The following is a 24,754-nucleotide window of genomic DNA, read 5'->3' as shown; positions in this document are numbered from 1 at the left end:
GCCTGTAGTGTTGAGTTCTCAAGGCCAGTTTGCCTGCTTTGTGGGATGAAAAACCCCAGAATAAAATGGGGGAAAAACCCTGCTGTCCACGCCCAAGACTGGCTAACTTGGCTATGGAAGATCCTTCAGCTCCTCACATCACCGACGGGAATCGAACCTAGGACACTCCTTCCCCAGGCATATGGTTGTGAAGCACATAGTCTTGTAAATCCATTTTTAAAATTATTTTATTATCTCCCGGCTTTTAGTCATTAAATTTCTTCAATTATATCATAACTGAGCAAATTAATTGCATTAAATTACAAATTATATGTATTTTATGTGGCTGTCACCCATGAAAGGCTTATTTGTTTTGTACACCTACAGAGCATATTTACACTGTAGGAGTGTATTTTTTTTTTTTTTTTTTTTTTTTTTAAGAGATAGTCCAGAAATCCTGCTTAGAGACCAAACATGAAACTTTTTTTCATGTTTAGTCTTGTAAACAGACCAAAAAAAGCCACTTCAGGCCTTTAATAATCTCACACCAAGCAATGAAATTCATCTCCAATCTACAATTCTGCTTAAATATACTTGATCTAAAGATTCTTTATTCATTTTATTGCTAAATTTATATATCAAATTTATTTTACTTGAGTTACAAATTCCTTCAACTTGTACTAGAAGTCAAAGGATTTAATTAAGCATAAAAGCATATGCATAAAGTAAAAACTTGAATTAAAATATCAGCTGTTGATAAAAGCCTAATGCCACTTCTTTCATAATGTGATCCATATAGATGATAAATAACAGTGGAGATAATGGTCATACTTCTCTCACTCCTGATTTACATCAAAATTATCTTCCTGTACTTAATTCATTTCTAAATGCTAGTGCCTACCAACTCAAATATAGACTATGTATTGATCAATACAATGTCTCAATTACACAATATGATTGTAAAATTTTGAGCAGCTTTTCTCTTAGCAACTTGTCATACATCTTTTCCACACCAAATTTGAAGATCCTTGTTATATTCCCAGGATTTCTCAATTATCCATCTTAAAGTGAAAATATCCTGAAGACCAAGGTGAGTTCAAGTCAAACAGAGTTTGACTTGAACTCGCCTTGTTCTCCAAGTTTCCATTCTACAATTTTTCTTAGTATGTTTGCAAAAATGAAAAACCCAGAACATTAGTAGGGAAATTCTCTGTAATTCTCAAATTGTTTTATTTTCTTTATGTACAGATAGGATATGAGAGCTCTAATCCAATCATCTAGAATTCTATTGCTTTTAATATTTCAGTGTTAATTTTTCTAATATATAACCTCAAGGATATCTCTGTAGGTCAGTCGGTATAGACTAAGCCCTTTGTTCGGAAAGACCTGGTTCAATTCCCATCCAAGACACGAGGTACCTTTATCTGGTACCTTTCTACTAAAGGTGAGTTAGCTGGTCTCATATGATATGGAGGTAGTGGTTTTTTTTCCCACCCAGAAACTCTGGTTTTTCATCCCCCCAGAACAGGCAAAATAATATTTATGATCTTGTTGAATACATGCCCCTAAAGGATGCAGCAAAGGAGTGATGAGACAGCAGCATTAATTTATCATAAGCTCCTCAATGGGGGGAATCAACCCATCCTAAGGGATGGATGAGAAGGATAGGTAGGATATCCTACATGATATCCTCAATTAAGTTTACATTAATATTAATGTAAACTTAATTGATTACATGATTAAGTTTACATTAATATTAATCTGTCAACAATTTTCCTCCATATTAGTTGATTACTTGTCATAAATCCTATCTAGCATTTCATTCTTCTAAGGCATTTCTGACAGAATCAATTCATGCCAAGTCACACCACTTTAGATAGCTTGCTCACACATTCTTGAATGCTACCAATTCCTTTCTACATTTTTCATGATTCTGCCACTGATGCATTTATTTGGCCTCCAATAGTTGTCAGAACTTTCATATCTGTGGTATTTAGTCTTTGATCAAAGGATTTATTTCCAGCCCAATTCTGATCCACTGGTTTGAAAACTGTCTTGTAAACTGGCTTCTTCTATTATCTATTTTCAAATTTAATTTGCAATCTTCCCTAAAAACAGTGCCTAGATAGCTGAAGTATTTAATTTGTTTTAGGGTCTATAACTGAAATGCAACTCAAGTTTTGAATGCTCTTGACTATTTTCAGAGTTCTGGTTTTCCGATTGATTTTCATGCCAAATCCATTATGTTAAACTGAATCTCATTCAATTTAGAGAATCCTGGAGACTTACTGGATGTATTTAGGAGTACATCTGCATAAAGCAAAAGCTAAGTTTGATATAGCTACAATTCTAATATCAGATTTAATGCCACTTTCTTTCATAATGCAATCCATAGAAATGATGAATAAGAGTGGAGATACGTGAATCCATTTGTTTGAAAAAGATTTTCTCTGGGAAACTTATGTTTTATAGATCTGAAGAAGACAAACAATAAGAATAGATTCTTATATATATCCACAATTTCAACTATTTGTCATAAAGTGAAAATCTGATCTTGACAACTTCGAATCTTATTCCAGTCATATTCTGGTTGAATATCATCTACTTCAGATACCCTCCCAAAATAAGTTTTGGATGGCTTTTTCTACTTAAAGTACTGATTTTACACACATGCACGTTTGCATCTAAGAATGTAAACAGGAGTATACATTTTGAAGTAAATACCTCCAAACATCTAAAGAATCCTTACCTTCAATTTTCATGTCACCATTATCATCTTTAATTCTGTTTACTTTCCTCCATTTCCAAAGCTTTTTCAAATAGTGTCCAGAATATTTTGCCACATGCTTAATATTTATTTTCTATAGTATTACAGAAGTCTTCCCAAGACTTGTTTTACTTTTACATAAAGCTTAACTGTCTTATAGTTTTCTCTGTTCTTTAAGAGCATCTGCTAACCTATTTGAAGTTTTTGTATGCTTTCTTCTTTTTTCGGGACTAACTTCTTATGTCCATCAAGGTGTTCTCATTTTTCTATCTTTGTGGACAATTTCACCACATTCCTTCTAATTGAATCAATATTTTCTTCAAATTTTGCCATTGGAAGTTCCGAGATATGGTTCATGTTTTAGAACTGTTTTATTCTTTTTTCAATGTTTGTATAGCTAAGTCTACATAAAAGCTGCTCAAACTTTAATTCTTTTTTGAAATACTGTTCTTTTCAATGTGATATTCAGTTTTATTCTACTTATAATGATGGTCACTTCCAATTTCAAATCCTCTGTACACTCTTGTATCCTTAACCAACATGAAGATATAATTGTCAATGATCATTATTTTTTTTTATTTCATGTCTTCTCTCCATGAGAGCTTATGCACATCTTTATTTTAAAAGATGTTAGTAAAGACCAGTCCATATCCTGAGCAGAAATACAGAAGATATATTACTATTAGCCTTGTCCTTTTCTCCATAATTTTCAAAAACTGTTCTAGATGCTGGGCAGGATTCATTTCCTACTTTATTTAGGAAAAATCCTACCAGGCATATAAACATTTTCTATATCAACCACCAGATCTAATAACTGGAAAAATTGCCTCATTTCTTTAGCACATTCTGTGGGACCATATGCACAAAATTATTTCCAATGTCCATTTACTCATTTTGAAGTTATCCCACATAACTTTACTTTACATTCAAGAGGTGCTTAGGGGTCAAAGTTGTATAACTGAGAGGAGACCTCCACATAATCTTTAAAAGAATGCAGAGAACAGACCAGGGCTTCTGACCTAATGTCCAATCCTTACCTTCTCGTGGGGCATCCCATTAGGTATCTACCTGGATACTGAACAAACAAGGATGGGATAGCAATTTGGGATTTAGCTAACCAAATTGTATTCTTATTGGTTTAAACCACAAATAAAATGACGGTACAACAAGACAGAATTTCATGCTGGCTGAGGTGTCACCAGGTCAAGCAAGGCCACCATTGTTTTTGCCATGGAACCAGGGCGAACAGTGAAAAGTCAGCGCTACTGGAACAAATCCCAGAACACATCTCAACTCAACATCAAAGTTTAAGATTGGTACTATTAACATAAGAGGACTGAATGGCAAAGAAATGGAGCTGGCCAAATAATTGGATAAGTAGTACCAGATCAAAATAATAGGAGTGAACAAACTCGCGAGATCTTTCTAAGCAATAAATACAAAATGATATATTCAGGCAATAACAAATCAGGGAAAAAAAGGAATGGCTATAGTATTCAACAGTAAATACAAGGCTGATCTTGAATGGTAAGCAATATCAAGTAGAATGATGTGGGCAAATATCAGAATGGGACAATGAGACTTATTTGTACCTATGGCCCTGAAGAAGGTTCTACTAAAGGTAGACATGAAAGAATTTTTTTAGGCTTTAGAAAAAGTAACTGACACAATGAAAAAAGAAAAGTTGGTCCTTGGAGATCTAAATAGCAGAGTAAGAAATGACTGTCAGACATACATAAATATTTTGGGAGAATTTGGAGAAAAGCTAATAATAATGGCAAATACCTCTTGGATTTCTGCTCAGGACATGGACTGGTTATTACTAACACAATATTCTAACATAAAATGTGAATAAATTCACATGGGGAGAAGAGGAAAGGAATAAGAAAAATTTCATTAACTATGTTATTGTTGATAGGGATGTTTCTCACTGGTGCAGGACACTAGAGTGTATAAAGAATTTGAAATCTGAAGAGATCATTTAGTCTCGAGCATGATAAAACTGGATTTCACACTGAAAATAACATGCAAGAAAGTTTTAAAGCAAACAAAAGTTGAGCAGCTCTTAAATGTGAACTAAAATACACAAAAATTATTCAAGAAAAAATGAAAGAGTTTGAGAACAGGAACCAGACCTTGGAGATTCAGTGGCAAGCCCTGAAGAAAAGATTGCTTAGTTTTGTGCAGTGTTTAGTTTTCTTACATTTGTCTGCAAGGATAGAAAAATCAGAGCTCCATGGTAGATATAGGAAGTGAAGGAAAAGAAGAAAGTTCCTAAATAAGTCATCTTGTGCTCTTAGAGAATACAGAGAAAAATGCAAGAAAACTAAACACTATGTAAAACTAGCTAAATAAATGTCATGGGAAGACTGGCAAGAACATAGAAAATAAATAATCAGGAAGGTGACAAAATATTCTGGAGGATATTGAAAAAGCTCAGAAATGAAGTAATCAGTACTGTAAAAGGAATTAGAGATATAGGTGACACAAAAACTGGGAGAAAAAAAGATATCCTTGAAGTATGGAGTAATTACTAAATGAAATAAGCAGTGATAGCACAGTGGTAAAAAAAAACACTCAACAGGCATACAGTCAGGAATACATATCCATACTTGAAGTAGAAAAATTCATCTGAAATGTGGAAAGGCAGGAGGAATAGATGATATTCAACCTGAAATGCTCAAGTATGGAGGTATAAAAGTCTTGCAGTGTTGTCTGCACTGCATAGTTCAAAATGTCTGGACAGAAGGATGAATTCCAGGTGATTGGAGTAGAGCTCTCATAGTACCCATACACAAAAAAGGAAATAAAAAACTATGTGAGGATTACAGAGGTATTTCCCTACTGAGTGTTCCTGATAAGATTTATTCAAGTATACACCTGGATCAGTTTTTCGCCAGTAATGACCTCTTGCCATCTGTCCACCAACTTCATTATGCCGTGTTCATAAAACTCCTGAGGTTTACTGGTGAAAAACTGATCCAGGTGTCTTTTGACAGCCTCCTCTTTGACCCTTGGAAGGTGCTAGGTCCGGTGAATACTGAGGATGCGGCAAAACATCCCAGCAAGAGGTAACAATTTACTCTGGGTTGTTACCAATGTGTGGGGTCTGGCGTTGTCATGGTGAAAGACAACTCCTTTTGATTTGCCAATGCAGGACGTTTTGTGCTAATTGCATAGGCCAGTCACGTTAACTGTGAGCAATAGACAGTTGAATCAATCATTCAACTTACAGTAACACCTCTTAGTGGACAACACCTTTATAATCCCACCACACAGAGCATGATCTTCTTTGGGTGCAATCCCGCTTATGAGGTTGTTTGTGGCGGTTCGCTCGTGCCCCATGATCTTTCATGTACCATGGTATCATACACGGCCCATTTTTCATCTCCCTTAATCATCCGATTCAAAAATGGGTTGTTTTCTTGGTGATGTCGCAGCGAATCACAAATGGATATGCGAGCAGTCATATTGGCCTCAGTCAATTCATGCAGCACTCAAACATTAAGTTTTGAAACATATCCCAGCTTGTACAAATGGTTTTCAACGCTTGTATGGGATATGTTCAGTACTGCAGCAATCTCCTGCACTGTTTGCGATGGATTTTTGTTGACAATATCCTTCACAACACTCTAATCAACCTTGGTCGGGCAACTGGTGCGAGGAGCATCGCTGATGTCGAAATCTCCAGAAGGGAATTTGGCAAACCACATTTGGCATATGTGTTCTGTTAAGGCACCATCCCCATATATGCTGCATATTTTTTTTTTTGTGAGCCTCTGCAGCTCATTTGCCTTTTTTCAAATAAAAAAAGCAAAATATGCCGGTAATGTACATTATTTCCTTCCATTTCTAAAAATGTTACACACACAACTGAAGTAGGCCGAATGAAAATTCACTGAAAGGTTATGTGAAATGTTGCCTTTCAACTGCGCAATAGTGTTGCATGGTATCGCAACAATAGTGACAGGCGAAGCAGCATAAACTTGTACTAACGCATAAAACCGAAGACACTTGTTTGCCAATCCAATACATCATCCCCTCTGTTATTCATTATCTATATGGAACACAATATGAAGGAAAGTAGGATCAAACCTGATATCAAAATTGGAGATAATCTCAGCTCTTTATGTAGATATTATACTTTTAAATAAATCCAGTACAAGTCTGCAAGATTCCCCGACTAAATTGAATAACTGTTGTGATAAATCTGATATGAAAATCAGCAATGACAAGTCAAAGAAAATGAAAAATAAGTAGAAACATTGAAAATATCAACTGCATTGTGAATGGAGAACCTACAGAACAAGTAAAACATTTCAGCTACTTAGGCATAATTTTTAGTGGAGATGGTAAATTAAATATGGAAATTGACAACAGAATCAACAAAGCCAGTATGGTAGGAAGTCAACTAAATAAATTTATATGGAGTAAGAGAGAAATTAGTCAAAACACTAAATTAGCTGCATACAAGGCAAGTGTTCCAACCAATTTTAACTTGTGGATCTGAGAGCTGGGTTAGAAATAAAACATTTGACCAAAGACTAGAGACCACAGATATGAGTTCTAAGAAAGATTGGAGGGGGGTGGGGGATGAACAAATGACATCAATGGCAATATCATATTAAAAACTAGGATATTAGGAAAGAACCTGACATTGTTAGCATCCAGGAATATGTTAGCAAAGCTAATCTCAAGTGGTATGTTCACTTAAACAGAATGAGAAAGGAAAGATTAGCAAAACAAGTGTTCTCTGCTAGGCTGGCAGGAAAAAGACCCAGTGGAAGACCAAGCTATAGGTCGATTGATACAGTAAAAAGTGCCTACGAAGACAGAAATATAAAATCTGATAATGTTGGAGTCTTGACAGATAGATTGGTTTAGAGGAAAATTGCTGATAGGAAGTTAGTAATGAAGTAAGTTCTTCATGTAGTACCATCATAATATCCTGTACACCCCTTGAAGGTACATGTCAGGAATTTGATGATGAAATTGCATTCAGATGAAGTTTATCTTCACATTTCATTGAATGCTATTGCTACTCATTCCTTTTCTTGATTGTTGTTACCCAATTATAAAATCCTATAATTATTTAGAAAGAACACTGCTGTTTGTCTTCTTTGTCATAATAATGTGACAAAGAATTACCATGTCCACATGGGACTTTTCCAGTTCTTCTGCAATATGATTTCCTTTCCATCAATATTCCTTCTGTTGATGGTTTACATCTTCAATTCTTCTGATGAGTTTGTTATTCTTCTGACGATCGAGTTGGACTTTGTTCCAGTAGTTGACTTTTCATCGTTCTTCTTTAATCAGCATCTTCAATACCCAAGGCCACATGAAATCTCATCATGTACCATCATATGTATTTGTATAGCTATAAGCTATATAATTTGATTTGGTTAAGTTCCAAATTGCACCTGATTCTCATTCATTCAATACCGAATGAATATGGATACCTACTGAAAGAATATACCATGTGAAAGTGAGGATTGGACATTAGGGCAGAAGTCCCAGTCAGTTCTTTGCATTCCTTTAAGGTGATGTGGAGGCTGCCTTCCAGTTAAATCGCTTTATCAAAGCCAGATGTCATTTCAGGGATTTGATATCCTTTTCTACTTTGTGTATCGACACACACACACACACACACACACACTCATGACTGCATTTGTCTCCAGAATATTTTGTACTACAGTTCTATCTTTTCTTGTTTTATTTAGCAATCTTTCAAAATAATCTGCTGGCCTGGTTATCATATCTGCTCTCTAACCAACAGGCTTCAGGTTCAAATCTTACTGTGGGCATGGATGTTTGTTTGCAATTGTATTTAGATGAGAGAAATTTTATTAACCAGCTTCAAGCCACCACCACTACTTACTGAAGGCCTGACAATTCTGCTCTGAACATGAAACTTTTTCAGACTATGTAAAAATTAAATTAAAAAAAAAAAAAAAAAAAAATTTATATATATATATATATATATATATATATATAAAATTAATAAACAAAAACCCCTTAATCTAACCACAATATAAATGTATTATAGATTTATAAAAATCTTTCATAGTGGGAACAATATAAAACATTTATAATACAGTAATCCCTCAATTAATGTGCCCCTGATTAACGAGTCATTTTTTTTTGATACCCAAATTCGATTAGTGCACCTATATACATCTTAAAAATAAATGTTACAGATTTTAAAAATTTTCTAACTATTTTAAAAAATCACTCACCAGAATAGATAACTAAATGAAATCATTTAGTTATCCATGTAAAACATTTTACAAAGTTATTTTTAATGGCATACTAAACTACTTCCATGTACACTATGTTTCAAATTTTTCCCACCAAAATTTATGTCTGCTATAGTAGCGCTTCCCAAACTGTGGGCCGTGGCCCCCTTGGGGGCCCATACGTTTTGTTGAGAGGGGTCTTGAAATAATGAAAATTCAAAATGTTTTAAGACCAAGTAGGTTTTTTTAAATCTTAAAAGAAATGCATTTCATTTTTATTATTTATTATTTCTTTTTCATATTTTAAATGGAAAAAATCATACATTGGTGTCGGTTCATAAATTTTCCTTCTTGCGTATTTTGGTGATTAACCAATATTAGTAAATACAGGGTGTTCGGGATAAATTTGACATATTTATAATTAATTATATTTTTCCGTAAGTTACATGTATTAACACACACTTCTCTTCATTTAAAAGTTTGGACCCTTCTTCATTCATATACAAGATGTCAGAAAGGATGGATAGCTGGAACCCACCTGAATCATGGAAGAGAATAACTTGTATCATGATGATTCGTGCCCGCCATCAAAATAAGGATATTACGACTGCTGCCCAATGCTCCCTGAATACAGTAAAAACAATCAGGCATGAACTAGAGACTTGCAATGGTGACTACGAGGATGTAGCAAGAAGAAAGATCCCTAGCAGACAATCTGATTGCGTTCGTACAGCAGAATTCCTCGCAAATCTGCAGGAACAGGTGTTGAAGAACCCTAGCATTGGAATTCGGGCTTTGTTCGTGGAGTTGCTAACTGTAGTCAAGCCCTGGATAACAAGGGTAGCCAATGGTAGGCCGTATGTATGGCAGCAGGATTCGGCCCCTTGCCACACCTCTGGGAAAAGTCAAAAATGGTTGTCTGAAAATTTCTACGACTTCACCAGTCCAAATGTTTGGCCTCCAAACTCCCCAGACCTTAACCCCATGGATTATTTTGTATGGGGCGCAGTTGAAAAAGACACCAATCGCACTTCCAGTAATACAAAAGCCCAGTTAATGGATAAAATTAAAACAGTTTTTGCGGCCCTTCCCAGGGAGACTGTAGCATCAGCTTGTTCGAGGTTCCGAAGCAGAATTGAAGCTGTGATCGATGCTAATGGTGGTTATTTTGAGTAAATCTTGTTGATAGTATTGTAATTAACTCTGCCTGTAATGTTTTTTTGTCAATTCATTAAATTTAATAGATACAAAGAAGATTTTCTTTTTCCTTACGAAACTGTCAAATTTATCCCGAACACCCTGTATATGCTTATTCATATAAGTTTCATTTCAAAGATATTGATAAGAAACACAAAATCTTGAATATAAATACAATAAATATTATAATAATGTCTATCTTACGATTTTTTTTTCCGATGGGGGCCGTGAAATATTTTAATTTTTCCAAAGAGGGCCTTGGCTTCCATAAGTTTGGGAAGCACTGTGCTATAGTATGCCCACAGATTCTAGACCCTTCGACACCTCTGTGCATGTCACAAAAAGGAGAATCGATGCCGATAATAGATTTTAAAGTGGTAACTATTTGGCTTGTATAACAGTTGGGAAATTTTTATCTATAAAGCACGTTATTTTGCATGTTGGCGACCAATTCATACATCCTTCATTTCTTTCTCCCCCTCAATGATAACGTCCATGAGTTAATTAAATCTCATTCTGAAGAATTGAGTGATTCAGACCTGCTAAATTTAGATGCACAGCAGGAAGATCCTGAGAATATGAAGAAAATTTAACCACTGATAATCAGCCAAAAGAGATTTCACAGAAACAATTTGAAAATATTTTTGGTACAATCGAAGTTTTTAAGCAGCAATGCTTAGAGGCTGACCCTGATGAAGAAAGAAGCAGTAAAATTTGCAGAAGAGTAGAAAAGGCAATAGGGCCATACCGTCGGTTGTATGAAAAAAAAAAAAAGAAACAAAATACCAGCCAAACTAACTTAGCTCAATTCTTTGTTAAGAAGTAGAATAATAAAATTTATATTCTGAATATGTTTTCGTCTTTCAGCTTCATGATTTTCCTTTAACTAGACCCTGAGACATATCCTAATTCTTTTATAAAAAAAATTAAGGTTCAAAAAAGAAATTTGAAGAACGAATTGTACTTTTTCCCATAGGTTATTATATTCGATTAGTGCATTTTTGATTAATGTGCATGTTTTAAAGAACGCATTAGGCGCACTAATCGAGGAATTGCTGTATATACCTTTTCCACCCTCTAAAGACAGTAAACATCTTTAGTTTTCATTTAACTTGTTTAATATATTCAAATCCTGATGACTTGCACAAGTTGCTGAATATGTTATCCCCTAGTTTTACAGGTTCTATCCTCAGACCTGTGTTGAATATTTCACTATGCTACATTCATGAATACGAATGTTGTCTTTTTTATATATTTTATTAACAAATTTGTGTATGTGTAAAAACTGTTGTTTAAAATAAAATTGTTGTTTAAATATAAAGAGCTAATAAGCTTCATTTCGGTGATAAACATTATTTAAATTAAGGGGATATTAAATCCGACATTGTTTTTAAAACCGAATAAGAAACTCAAAGATTGGAATCAGAGAGTTTCATGCCGAATATAGTAAACTATAAAGTATCAGCAACCACTAGCGTGAGCTAATGCAAGTGACCCTAGTACGTAGTACAATACCGGAGAACTCGCAGCAAAGTCAGTAAAGTTCTGATCGCTATTCTTAGGTATTTTCCATAATGTAAAAACGCATTTCCTAGGAAATGTATGCTGTTATTACATTATGGTGGGAGGTCACTACCCAGAGCGGTTTCAGCCTTTTTTGAGGCTTCATCAGTGAGTAGCTAGACCAAATTAATACCAAAGTGTATAGCGAAAAGAACTTATATTCTGCTATACGAGTTTCCAAACAGGTGCAAACATCAAGTTACTTAAATATAAAGAGCTAATAAGCTTCATTTCAGCGATATAAACATTATTTAAATTAGCTCACGCTAGTGGTCACCGATACTTTATAGTTTACTATATTTGGCATGAAACTCTGATTCCAATCTTTGAGTTTCTTATTCGGTTTTAAAACAATGTGGGATTTAATATCCCCTTAATTTAAATAAATATTGTTGTTTAATATAATAAAATAGAATAAAATATATTGAAGATACAGGTATGCACAGTAATTTCTTGTGTGATTGTGTGCAAGGAAATTGTTGCAAGTTATGTGTTTTTATCTCTCACATCACATCACAGTAACACATACACTGATTTGCAACTGCACAACAACATCATGACAACAGGATATTACAAACAGCAAAAAGAAGTTTCCAGTAATGTTCAGTAATGGCAGAATAGATATGTTCAAGTCATGCAATGAAGTTTCATTTACACTAGACTATTTCACATACTCAATATTAAAAAAACTTGCATGGGTATTTTAATTCCAATGATGTAGAAAGCTACATCTTAGCACTTCTTATTGCTGCTAAATCTGGATAACTCTTTCCACCAGTAACTAACCATGAGGCATGGTTAGGCATATCAGCCTCACTAGTCAAAGCAAAAAGTAAGTACTGCTGCTATGTCTTGTACATCAGAATATAGTTTTAACAAATAATATTTTCAACATATTTTTACAGAACAGAACTTATGAAATTACTAGCATGCATCCTCAGGAGTGCACCAGACATGATATTACTACATGAAAAGTTACATCATTATTAACTTCTTAGCAAGAAGTTTATTCCACACTCTATATTAATCTGTTAAGACTTCAATATTATTAGATCCATTTCTCTAAGGCACATTTTTACTGCATCAATCCATCCATCTAGATCTTAGTCCTTCTGCCATCCTAGCAAAAGGGAGCACTTTGTTTGCTAACCTTTCCTCTATTCAGTTTAAGTGACCATACCACCTGAGATAGCTCTGCACACACATTCCTGAATTCTAACAATGTCAAGTTCTTTCTTAATAGCCTCATTTTTAATACATTATTGCCACTGATGCCATCTGCTCACTCTGCAAATCTTTCTCAGAACTCATATCTGTGGTCTCCAGCCTCTGATCCAGTGTTTCAAACCCAACTCTCAGATCCATAAGTTAAAATTGGTTTTAACACTCTTGCATACAGCTAGCTTAGGGTATTTTGGCTAATTTCTCTTATTCCATATATGTTTATTTAGCTGACTTCCTACCATACCAGCTTTGTTGATTCTGTTGTCTATTTCCATATTTAATTTCTCATCTTCATTAAAAATTGCCTAAATATCTGAAATATATCACTTGTCCTATAGATTCTCCATTCAGGATATAGTCAATGTCTTGTTTCTGCCTATCTTTATTTCTTTTAATTGCTGGTTTTCATGCCAAATTTATTACAACAGTTATTCAATTTACTTGGAGAATCCTGCAGACTTATACTGGATTTATTCAGAAGTATAATATCTACATGAAGTAATGATCTGATATTAATATCTCCAATTTGGATATCAGGTTTAATACAACTTTCCTTCATAATATGATATATATATATATATATATATATACACACATACATACATACACACACACACACACATACACAGGGTGTTCGGGATAAATTTGACATATTTATAATTAATTATATTTTTCCGTAAGTTACATGTATTAACACACACTTCTCTTCATTTAAAAGTTTGGACCCTTCTTCATTCATATACAAGATGTCAGAAAGGATGGATAGCTGGAACCCACCTGAATCATGGAAGAGAATAACTTGTATCATGATGATTCGTGCCCGCCATCAAAATAAGGATATTACGACTGCTGCCCAATGCTCCCTGAATACAGTAAAAACAATCAGGCATGAAATAGAGACTTGCAATGGTGACTACGAGGATGTAGCAAGAAGAAAGATCCCTAGCAGACGATCTGATTGCGTTCGTACAACAGAATTCCTCGCAAATCTGCAGGAACAGGTGTTGAAGAACCCTGGCATTGGAATTCGGGCTTTGTTCGTGGAGTTGCTAACTGTAGTCAAGCCCTGGATAACAAGGGTAGCCAATGGTAGGCCGTATGTATGGCAGCAGGATTCGGCCCCTTGCCACACCTCTGGGAAAAGTCAAAAATGGTTGTCTGAAAATTTCTACGACTTCACCAGTCCAAATGTTTGGCCTCCAAACTCCCCAGACCTTAACCCCATGGATTATTTTGTATGGGGCGCAGTTGAAAAAGACACCAATCGCACTTCCAGTAATACAAAAGCCCAGTTAATGGATAAAATTAAAACAGTTTTTGCGGCCCTTCCCAGGGAGACTGTAGCATCAGCTTGTTCGAGGTTCCGAAGCAGAATTGAAGCTGTGATCGATGCTAATGGTGGTTATTTTGAGTAAATCTTGTTGATAGTATTGTAATTAACTCTGCCTGTAATTTTTTTTGTCAATTCATTAAATTTAATAGATACAAAGAAGATTTTCTTTTTCCTTACGAAACTGTCAAATTTATCCCGAACACCCTGTATATATATATATAGATGATGAATAACAGTTGAGATGATGTGCATCCTGTCTTACACCTGATTTAACATCAGGCTAACTGTTGACTTACAACTCAAATACAGACCCTGTATTCTATGTATGCCTGTTGTAAATGCAGGCATACATAGAATACAATTATTCCATATAACTAGTGTTTTGAACAGCTTCTCTTCTGGAACCTTGACATATGCCTTTTCCAGCAAAATTTTAATTTCTTGTTATATTCATGATTTCTCAACCATCTGTCTTAAAAGTGAAAATTTGATCCAGACAACTTCTATTTGGCCTGAATTCAGCTTGTCTTCTCCAAGCTTCCTTCCCATAATTGTTCTAAGCCACTTGTGTATTCATGCATAAATCTTGCTAGGAGGACTCAGTAAGAAAATTCTTCTTATTCTCACATTCAGTTTTATTTCCCTTATTTATAAATGGATACTATGAGAGTTCTACTCCCATTTGATTCTCCGACTAGGTCTTCCCTATGAATTATGCAGTGTAGCCACTGCAAAATTTTTTCTCTCTCTCTCTCTCTCTATATTTGAGTATTTCTGATCAAATATCATTTACCTCAACTGCTTGTCCATTTTTAGTTTTTGATAGCTTATTTCTACCTCAAGTATTGATAGGCATTCCTAATTTCATTCCTGTTGAGGGTTCCCTACCACTGTTCATCACTGCTTGTTTCATTTTAGCAATTCAAATTAGCTCCACAGATTCTATTCTCCAGAACCTGTAATAACATCTTTCATAAAGAAAAAAATCATGGAAAGATATTTAAATATCTTTACACGCTTATCATCTGATTCCTTTATAGTACATTCCTCCATTTCAAAGTATTTTCAATAGCCTCCAAAAAATTTTGCCACTTCCTGATATTTTATATTCTTAAAGTCTTCCGTGACTTGTTCAGCTAATTTTTAGCTGTATTCTCTCAGAATACAGGCTAATTTACTTGCCATCAAGTTTCGATATGCTTTCTTCTTTTCTTCAACTGCTCTAACTTTCTGAAGCTGCCAAGAAGTTCTGATTTTTCTATAAATTAAAGATACCATGAAATTATATACTTGGTTTAATCCTTTATCTAAGTGTAAGCAAAAAAGTTTGTGCCTGAACTATTTTCAGGACTGGCGAACCTCGAACTTCACATCACTTGCTTTAGTATCCCATAATGCAAAGCACATCTTCTTGTGGAGATGTATAATGCTATGCATTATAGGAAGGACCACTACCCAGACTGGTTTAGACCTTTGAGGTCTCATCAGTGGGAACCAGACCCAGAGGTGATACTAAGATTGAAGTACTGCAGAAGTCATATTTTCATATACGAGTTACCAAAAAGTGTCAACACCTCATTATTAAAATACTCTGGATTAGAAAAAGTTGTTAGAAGTTTTTCCAATTGGTTATACTATAAATTAAGGCAAGTGATGCGAGGTCATTGGCTTCTTTATATGACTCACCCTAGTCCTGAAAATAATCCAGACATAAACTTGTTTGCTTCATCATCAACAACCATGGGTCCAATGCCCGTAGGTGGCTGATGCCATCTTGACAAGATTCTTCCATTGCATTCTATTTTGTGCAAGATGACTCAGTTTGTGTATAGAGTTTCCACACCATTTGACAATGTTATCACCCCATTCTCTGTTTGGTCTTCCTTTTTTGTTCTTTCTTTCAAATCATCCCAAAGTGCAGCATTTTTATTTTCCTTTCATCGTTCATTCTACATATATGGTCAAAGAGACAGTTTCCTTTTGATTATTTTCTGGATCAGGTTTTCTTTTGGTTGTATTTGTCTGTAGATTTCCTCTGTTCACTTTCTGGATCCAGCTTATTCTCAAGATCTTTCTATAGCACTTCCTCTCAAATGCTAATATTCCTCTTTTCAGATTCTCTTAGGAGTACCCAGGCCTCACATCCATAGAGCATGCAGACAGGTTTCTACAATGTGCAGTTTCGTTTGCATCTTTATAGCTCAGCTCTTCCATATTTTGTCCATGGCTTTTAAAATAGTTGTTGCTCTGGCTATTCTAATTTTTCTCTCTTTTTTGGAGTCCAAATCATGCATCATGTGGCATCCAAGATATGTGAAGTGCTCCACATTTTCCAGTTGAAATCTGTCTATCATAACTCTGTTCAGTAACTCCTGTTGTCCAAATATCATTGTTTTAGTTTTTTTCAAAGTTGTCATTTAGTCCATATCTTTTTCCTTCTGTATAGTGTTTGTAATGTCTGTTCCAGCCTTGCTGCATCTTCTTCAATCAGGATGATGTTATCTGCAAAGCAGAGGTAGTTTATTCTCATGCCATTTATTAAAATGCCTCCACCTTCTTTAATCTTATCTAGTGTTCTTCCCAGATGTGTGATGAAGATGATTGGTGATATTGGGTTCCCTTGTCATGTGCCTTGACTAGTGGCAAACCAGTCTCCAATCCAATCCAATCCAATCTAATCTCCAAAAATAACACAGGATGGGAAAAGGAGCATTATATGTCCATTTACGACAATCTTTTTGTTGGAATTTGGTATTGCAAATCATCAGGTTGTTATCCGTGGAAAAAATTCCAGAAGCATCTCTCCACGTTCATTTCTTTCTCCATATCCAAATTTTCCTATCCTGTGTTATTTTTGCCAATCTTTGCATTCCAGTCTCTTCCAATAATGAGTATATCTGCTTCAGCATCTCATCAATTTCTAGTTGTAGATCCCTGTAAAATCTCTCAATGTTTTCATCTGCACTCTCTGCAGTGGGCGCATATATTTGAATGGTCGCGATATTAAATGGTTGGGCACTGAATCTTGCAACCATTATTCTTTCACTAACTGGTTTGTATCCTATCATTGCCTGATAGGCCTTGCAAGCAGGAAACCTACGCCTGCTTCATGCTTACTTTCATTTCCTGACCAGAGAACTCTTCCACCATTTGATTCTCCTGACAATGTCCATCTCATTTCTGAAATACCCAATATATCACATCTGTATTTCTTAATTTCTTCTTGAAGAAACTGCAATTTTCCACTTGCCCAGAGTGTACAGACATTCCATGTACCAATTGATATTCCATCCTTTACAAGCCTGAGTTTGATTTTTTTGTCTTTGTTTTCAGTAACTGATTTTTCGATCCAACCCCGATTACTCGATTGGGGACGCGAACCTTGTTTGACCGGGTGACATCCGAGCCAGTATGAGTCTTTTCTGTTGTTCTTTGGCATCAGATTTCAATCGTGTTTTCTTTTTACTGTCAGCACATAGACACTTATCTGACAAACCCTTAGTCTTTCCTGAAGAGCTTGGGAGAGAATCAAGAAGGAGCATAGTTTGTTTGCTTACACTTGGATAAAAGGATTAAACCAAGTATATAATTTCTTGGTATCTTTAATTTATAGTATAACCAAGGGGAAAACTTCCAACTGATTTTTCTATCTTTGTAGACAACCAACCAAATTACGTCTCTCTGGTTTGCAGCAATAAGGAAGGTCTTTTGATAAGATGACAAACTGACTAGTGTACTGTGATAGGCATACATGGGCTCAGAAGAGATGAGGGAACAATTCAAAATTGTCCTCTGAAGGGTAATCGTGATAATATTTGAATAATATGCAGGGAAGTTTATCAAAATGGCATGAATTTTGATATAAAATTTTCTTTCAAAGGATAAGAAATGTGTTTTATAAATATTAGTTGATGTTCTGATTCCAGGTTTCAAATAAATAAGGTTTGATCATATTCATTATTTACATATTAATTTTAAGAAAGATAAATTTTAAAATCTAAAGCAGGCCACAATATACATATTTCAAATCTCACAACTCCATTTCAGAATAAACAATTAAGAAAAAGTTAAAATGTGTTAAACAGGAAAGTTAAGACTTACCTTCCCATCAAAGAGTATTACAGGAAAAGGAAACCTTGCTCTGCAGCGTGCTATTCTTGCTTTCAATATTAACTCCCTGAGCTTGGATGGATCACTTAAGGTGTCATATATACTTCCAGATCTATAAATTCAAGTTTTCTACTTAATAAACTAAACTTTAGTGTAAATCTCCAACTTAAAACATTTCTAAATTGATCACACTGAGTTCAATGTATATTTTCCTTCATAATGAGCAGCAATGATTCTGAAGTCATCTAATTTAACTACTGTTAATATTCTGATTATTAACCACTATAATCAATATCCTGATTATGCAAACAGCACTATTCATACATTTTGAAAAATAGTACAGAACTATTATGCAGAAAAAGAAATTTAAAAAACTAACTGCGGTGAAAATAACTCCCATGTCAAACTAATAGTGGATCTCTGCTGATATAGATATCCTATAGTCAAAAACAGGTTTGCAACAGGAATACGTTCTTTATGAGATTTTAGGCAGAATGCAGAAAATGGAATCAAAATAGGTATCATCAATAATATTGTCGTCTCTGCTAACAATTTCACCCAGTAGAGAAGAATTCAATTTACTGCTCTAGTCATTAATACAGTTGTGATCAATTTCTTGATAGTCAGTTTTTTTGCTTTTTTTTTGCAATTTTATATAATTTGGTATTATTTTTATATAAACTTATTTTATATTTTAATCCTTCACTTTTAAGATAAGCAAGGAATTAAAAAAAAAAAAAGTGACTAAGACTGCCTTCACTAGAATTAAATTTATTAGGTAAATATCAAAGACTGAAATAATTACATCCTATACCTTAGAGATGTGGCTAATGTTAAAGAAGAGATCACGTTTGGCTACTCAAAGTTGATTACATAAGTGAAAGAAACTGGCATTGACATAAATCTGATTGATATTATGATGTTTGGTTTTTTTAAATCTGTTCATAATCTTATCTTACAAGTAAGGATATAAAAAAAAAAAAAATATATATATATAGTTTGCCATTTTACCTGTAAAATCACTTCATTGAAGCAATCACACTCTAAGATTAGTCTACTATAACCCACTGTTGCTTCAGCTTTGAGTATTTGTTCAAACGCACAAGTATTTTTTCAAAAGATTGAAAAATATGTTTTTTTTAATTGCATCTTGCAATCCACTTACTGTACTATATTGCACTAGAGCATGACTTACCTTTTGAAATGAAAATTCCTGATTTCCTCTATAACACTGAATGCAACTTATCTATACTCTAATAATGATGCCAAGAAACTTCATATTTCTTCTGTGCTACTCAAGGCTAAGCTTTCTTGTCCTAATATGTATCCAGTGAAAGCTAAAACTTGAAAATCCTTAAGATACAAGAAACATCTAATGAATACAGCCAACAAAAGAACTGTTATTAACTCTGGTACTGAAACCTCTCATTATCCTTCTTCCTCCTCCTATAATGAATTTTAGACCACGTGACCTATTCCAGTTTCATACCATTGCTTTCTTGGTCTTCCAATTCTTCCTTTTCCATTTAGCATTTCTGGCAGTTTGCTATTGTCCATTTGATTTAAATTTTCTAGCATTTTTGGCTATATTTACTTATATAGTGGCTAATAGGTTTTATATTAAGGGATTATAAAATTTCATTTATTTTAGTCCCACTTGGTATACCCAGCTGGTTTTCTGAGAAATTTCATTTCTGCTGTTTGAATCCATTTTTCATTCTTCTTTATGGTCCATGTTTCACTTCCATATAATAAAGTTGATTTAGACAGAATGTTACAGTCTGATTCTGCAGTGTTTTTATACCAAGGCTGGCTTAAATACATTATTAAACCATTTACTTTAAACAAAATTTGATATTTTAATGTCTATATCTTTTCTAACTTCATATGGTAAATTGCATCCCAGGTATGTGAAAGTATTTAATTGTTCTAATATTTTATTACCTGTCACTATTTTACTTCTTATTGGATTTTTCTCCTTTGCAAGCCATTATACTTTCGTCTTTACATTTGATATTCATATATTATATGGTTCTGAAATTTCATTTAATGATTTTACTGATCTCTGTAGATCTTCTGATATAGCTAATACAATACAACAATCTCACCCTCTACAGCTCTTAAGAAGAATGTTAATAGGTTTAGTCTTTCTCAACTTGTAAAACTTGCTCATGGCATTGATGTGCTACAGGTTTTGGTACATCCGATGTTGGGATAAATATTTAAATTCTCTCAAATCGAGTCTTTAGTTTTTTTGATATCTTTGTCCCATCTAACAACTTTGCCATTACAGAATTTGCTGGATTGTGTTCATTGACGTTCTTGTTATTTGTCTTGTAAGGAACATTTTTGTTATAGTCAGAGGTAATCAATTTAAACAGAATGACCATAACAAAATAACCATTCCTTACATTAAAGGACATCAGATAAAATAAACAAAATACTACAGAAATTACAACCTCAAAGCCACCTTTAAACCTCCTGCAAAATTAAAAAGCTTACTCAACTCATCCAAAGACCCACTCTCTCCACTGGCCCACCCCGAGTATACCATATTTATTGCACCTGTAATCTACCATATATAGATGAAACAGGACGCACAATTCCTATCAGACAAAAGGAACAAACAACACATTAAATATAATAACTATGGTGAAGCTGGCCTTTCTGATCATGCCCTGAACACTTGACATAGAATTGATTGGAAAAGCACCAGTTATTTACATCACACCAAAACATGGTATGAATGCAAATTTAAAGAAGCCTGTGAGATTCTTATCAACCACCCAAATCTGAACAATAATGATGGTCTAAAAATCCCAGGCATATGGAAGGCACATATTCTACCCACGGAACCTTTCTCCCTAAGAGTTAACTATAAACAGGACTGTAGATAATCCAGAATCCTAAATCTAATATAACAATTGTAATGTTAAAAATAGGACATTATTGCTACTGTAAGAAAACTATCTATAAGAAAGAATGTTTCTCTCATTTTATCTTAAATAGAATTTAGCATTGATGTAGTTTCTAAATAATTAATTTGTAATTTTATCCGTATTTTTTTTTCACATCATGCCAGTAGAATAACCAGTGATCAAATCATTGTTTCTTTAGCTTACTGTGTGAAATGCAACTCAGCTTGTACTTGTATATATTCCAGATGACCTTTAATATGAAGGTTGAAACATCAGGAAATAAAAATAGTTCTTTATAACACGGTTGTAAAGTCCATAATTTCTGAAATGAATGCTGATCACCGTGTAACACTAAGGAAGCTGATTTGGTATATTTAGATTAGTTAATATTTTAAATAAACTTACGTCTATTAATTTTATCAAAGGCTTTTTCATAATCACTGAAGGCCATGTGTAATTCTCTTTGCTTTTCAATTAATAGTTTTAGAGTAAAAACTATCTATGCAAGAGCAGACCTTTCAGAATCCATTCTGTTTAGATCGATTACCTCTGAACTATAATAAATTTAGTTTAATCCTTTATCCAAGTGTGTGCAAACAAGGTTTGTGCCTGAAAGTATCTTCAGGACTGGGGTAAAGTGGTACGACACACCAGGCGACTCTTTGCAAAGGTGGAGCAAGCTACCAACACTCCTATCTCAGTATCTCCCATAATGCAAAACACATCTCCTTGCGAAGATGTATAATGTTATGCATTAAGGGAAGGGCCACTACCCAGACTAGTTTCTACCTTTATTGAGGTCTCTTCAGTGGGAGCCAGGCCCAAGTGGAGATACCAAGGCAGAAGCATTAGCAAGGTCATCTCCTTCTATAGGAGCTGCAAACGGTGTGCCACCTTTTTATTAAATTATTCTGGATTTAGAGAAAGATGTTAAAAGTTTATTTTTCACTTGGTCAGACTATAATAAATTTAGTTTAATCCTTTATCCAAGTGTGTGCAAACAAAGTTTGCACCTGAAAGTATCTTCAGGACTGGGATAAAGTGGTACAACACCAGGCGACTCCTTGTAAAGGTGGAGCAAGCTACCAACACTCCTATCTCAGTATCTCCCATAATGCAAAACACATCTCCTTACAGATATGTATAATGTTATGCATTAAGGGAAGGGCCACTACCCAGACTAGTTTCTACCTTTATTTTAGTTATTACTTTAACTATTATAGTCTGACCAAGTGAAAAATAAACTTTTTACCTCTAACTATAACAGAAAAATATTCCTTACAAGACAAATACTAAGAAAATCAATGAGTACTTACCAAGAAAGGTGAATGAACACAATCCAGCAAATTCAGTAATGGGCAAAGTTGTTAGATGAGACAAAAGATGTCAAAAAACTAAAGACACAATTTGAGAGAATTGTGCGAGAGTATTTAAATATTTATCCCAACATGGGAGGTACCAGAACCTATAGCACATCAATGCCATAAGCAAGGTTTACATGATGGTTGAGAAAGAAGAAACCTATTAACCTTCTTAAGAGCTGTAGAGGATGAGATTGTTGGGAAACATATCATGAGGAAGACTATTCCAGAGGACAAAAAAGTAGATGGGACAAATGAGGAAAAGGAGAAGCAGATTCTATGCATTTGCAGTTGTACTGTAAAGAGATGTTTGACAGCAGCTATTTTTATTTATTAAAAAAACAGCTCAGTAGAAAAGACAGAGCTGAAACACTGAGTCTGTGAGATAAAGGTTGAAGTGAGCCTGTGAGGGAAGAGTCATCTATGAGCTGAATTACTCTCCTCTGGAAAGCATCAAGAATTTGAGTTTTTAGGTGAACCACTCCGAATGTCTGTATAGTATTTTAAGGATGGGTGGATTTGAAATTTATACAGGATTAGCAGTTGGGTGGGTGCAAAACAGCTCTCCTTGAGCAGAAAAGAATACCCAATTTTTAGAAGGTGAGGAAGCTATTGCTCTAATGCATTTGTGCCAAGAAAGGTTGAAGATAAATGCAAATCCAATAAAAGAGAGAAAGTTCATCTTGTCTGGTGATGTGTGTGTATTACTGAGGATGATGGAAGGTGAGCCGAGATTCCTTTTGTGAGAGAAAAGGCACAACTGCATTTTGACAGCACTGAAAGACTAAGTTATCCTTGCCCCGCTGAAGGATGGTATGGAGATCAGTGTTTAAGACAGTGACTGCAGATGATCTTGATGTAGGTGATATCTGGAAGCTACATGGTTTGTCAAAGCAGTAGGATGAGTGGAGAGTGCTATTGTTGACAAAGCAATTGACAGGATTTGTGGCGATTGAGAGTAGATCATTTATGTATAAGAGAAAGAGGGCAGGTGAGAGAACAGAGCTCTTTGGTACTCCTGCATTGGTGGCAAAACTCAAAAGTGAGGGTGCTGTCAATCATGACACACAGTGAACAAATAGCTAATGTGTTTTATTCCTTTAATAGGGAGTAGGCAAGGCAGTTTAGCACTTAACTTTTGGAAACTAAGTGGCAGTTCAATCTTCACCAGTAGCTAATCAGAGAAAGCTGGCCCAAGACTATCACTAATTATAAGCAGCAACCGATGAAGAGATTGGTAAACAAGTGCTGTCATCTCATGGTACCTAACAGGATATGTTATTGTTCTAAAATAATGCAAGTTATACAGTTTATTTTCTTCAGTTTGCAGGAGAATAAAATCTACTTGCCCATGCCAGAGATTTACTATCTCGGGAACCAGTCAAAGAAAGGCTTAGAAAGTTCATCAGTAACTAGAATAGAACTTACGTTTATCTTCCACTGAGCTACACTGCAGAAGGTAAACAATCATCTTCCTTTCCAGGCTTATAGGCCAAGTGGCCTGTTCAGAACTTACTATCTTTTTAAGGGTCTTCCTCTGCATCGGGTACTTTTTGGTTGGCAATTTAGAATTTGTTTAGGTATTCTGCTTCTATTCATTTCTCAGTATGTATTCTTTCTATTTTTCTCAAATGCTATTAAAGTAATCTATTTAATCGATGGCTATGGATCATTCTATTTCTATGTCTTCTTCCTTTCCAGGCTTATAGGCCAAGTGGCCTGTTCTGAACTCAATTCCATCTTTTTAAGATGGAATTGAGTTCAGAACAGGCATCAAGTACCTTTTAGGTGGATATATCTATGTTTTCTCTTTAAAATTTCTTCCTACCACTTTAAGGCAAGCTTGAAGGCCTCAAGATGGCAGCCCCATCACCAAGCTAGACTGCAGATGGCCAGTAACCTTCTCAGTCGAAATTTACATACTAAAAAGACTCATGAAGATAGTAAACAGACAGACTTTTCTGGTAATGAACTGCAAACAATCATACGGTACCGTATTAACAATTTTTCCCAAAATTAATTCTGCAACTGATCCAATCTGTTCACTCACATAAGAGTTGTAA

The 24,754-nt window shown here is 34.7% G+C and overlaps 1 protein-coding gene across 1 annotated transcript in view; it reads right to left on the bottom strand.

Moving 5' to 3' along the window:
* The window catches only part of EDTP (Egg-derived tyrosine phosphatase), a 451,026-nt gene that overhangs the window by 283,747 nt on the left and 142,525 nt on the right, over nt 1–24,754 (bottom strand). The window contains exon 4 of the mRNA XM_090399919.1: nt 18,404–18,524. Within this exon, the coding sequence (XP_090256045.1) occupies nt 18,404–18,524 (121 nt within the window). The remainder of the gene's footprint in view (nt 1–18,403; nt 18,525–24,754) is intronic.

The sequence above is a fragment of the Typopeltis vanoorti genome, chromosome 1 (genome assembly GCF_054136105.1).
Source record: "Typopeltis vanoorti isolate ZY-2024b chromosome 1, IOZ_Tvanoo_1.0, whole genome shotgun sequence".
In the NCBI taxonomy this organism is placed as follows: domain Eukaryota; kingdom Metazoa; phylum Arthropoda; class Arachnida; order Uropygi; family Thelyphonidae; genus Typopeltis; species Typopeltis vanoorti.
The sequence above is the reverse complement of the archived record's forward strand: the minus strand, read 5'-3'. Positions and strand labels throughout refer to the sequence as shown.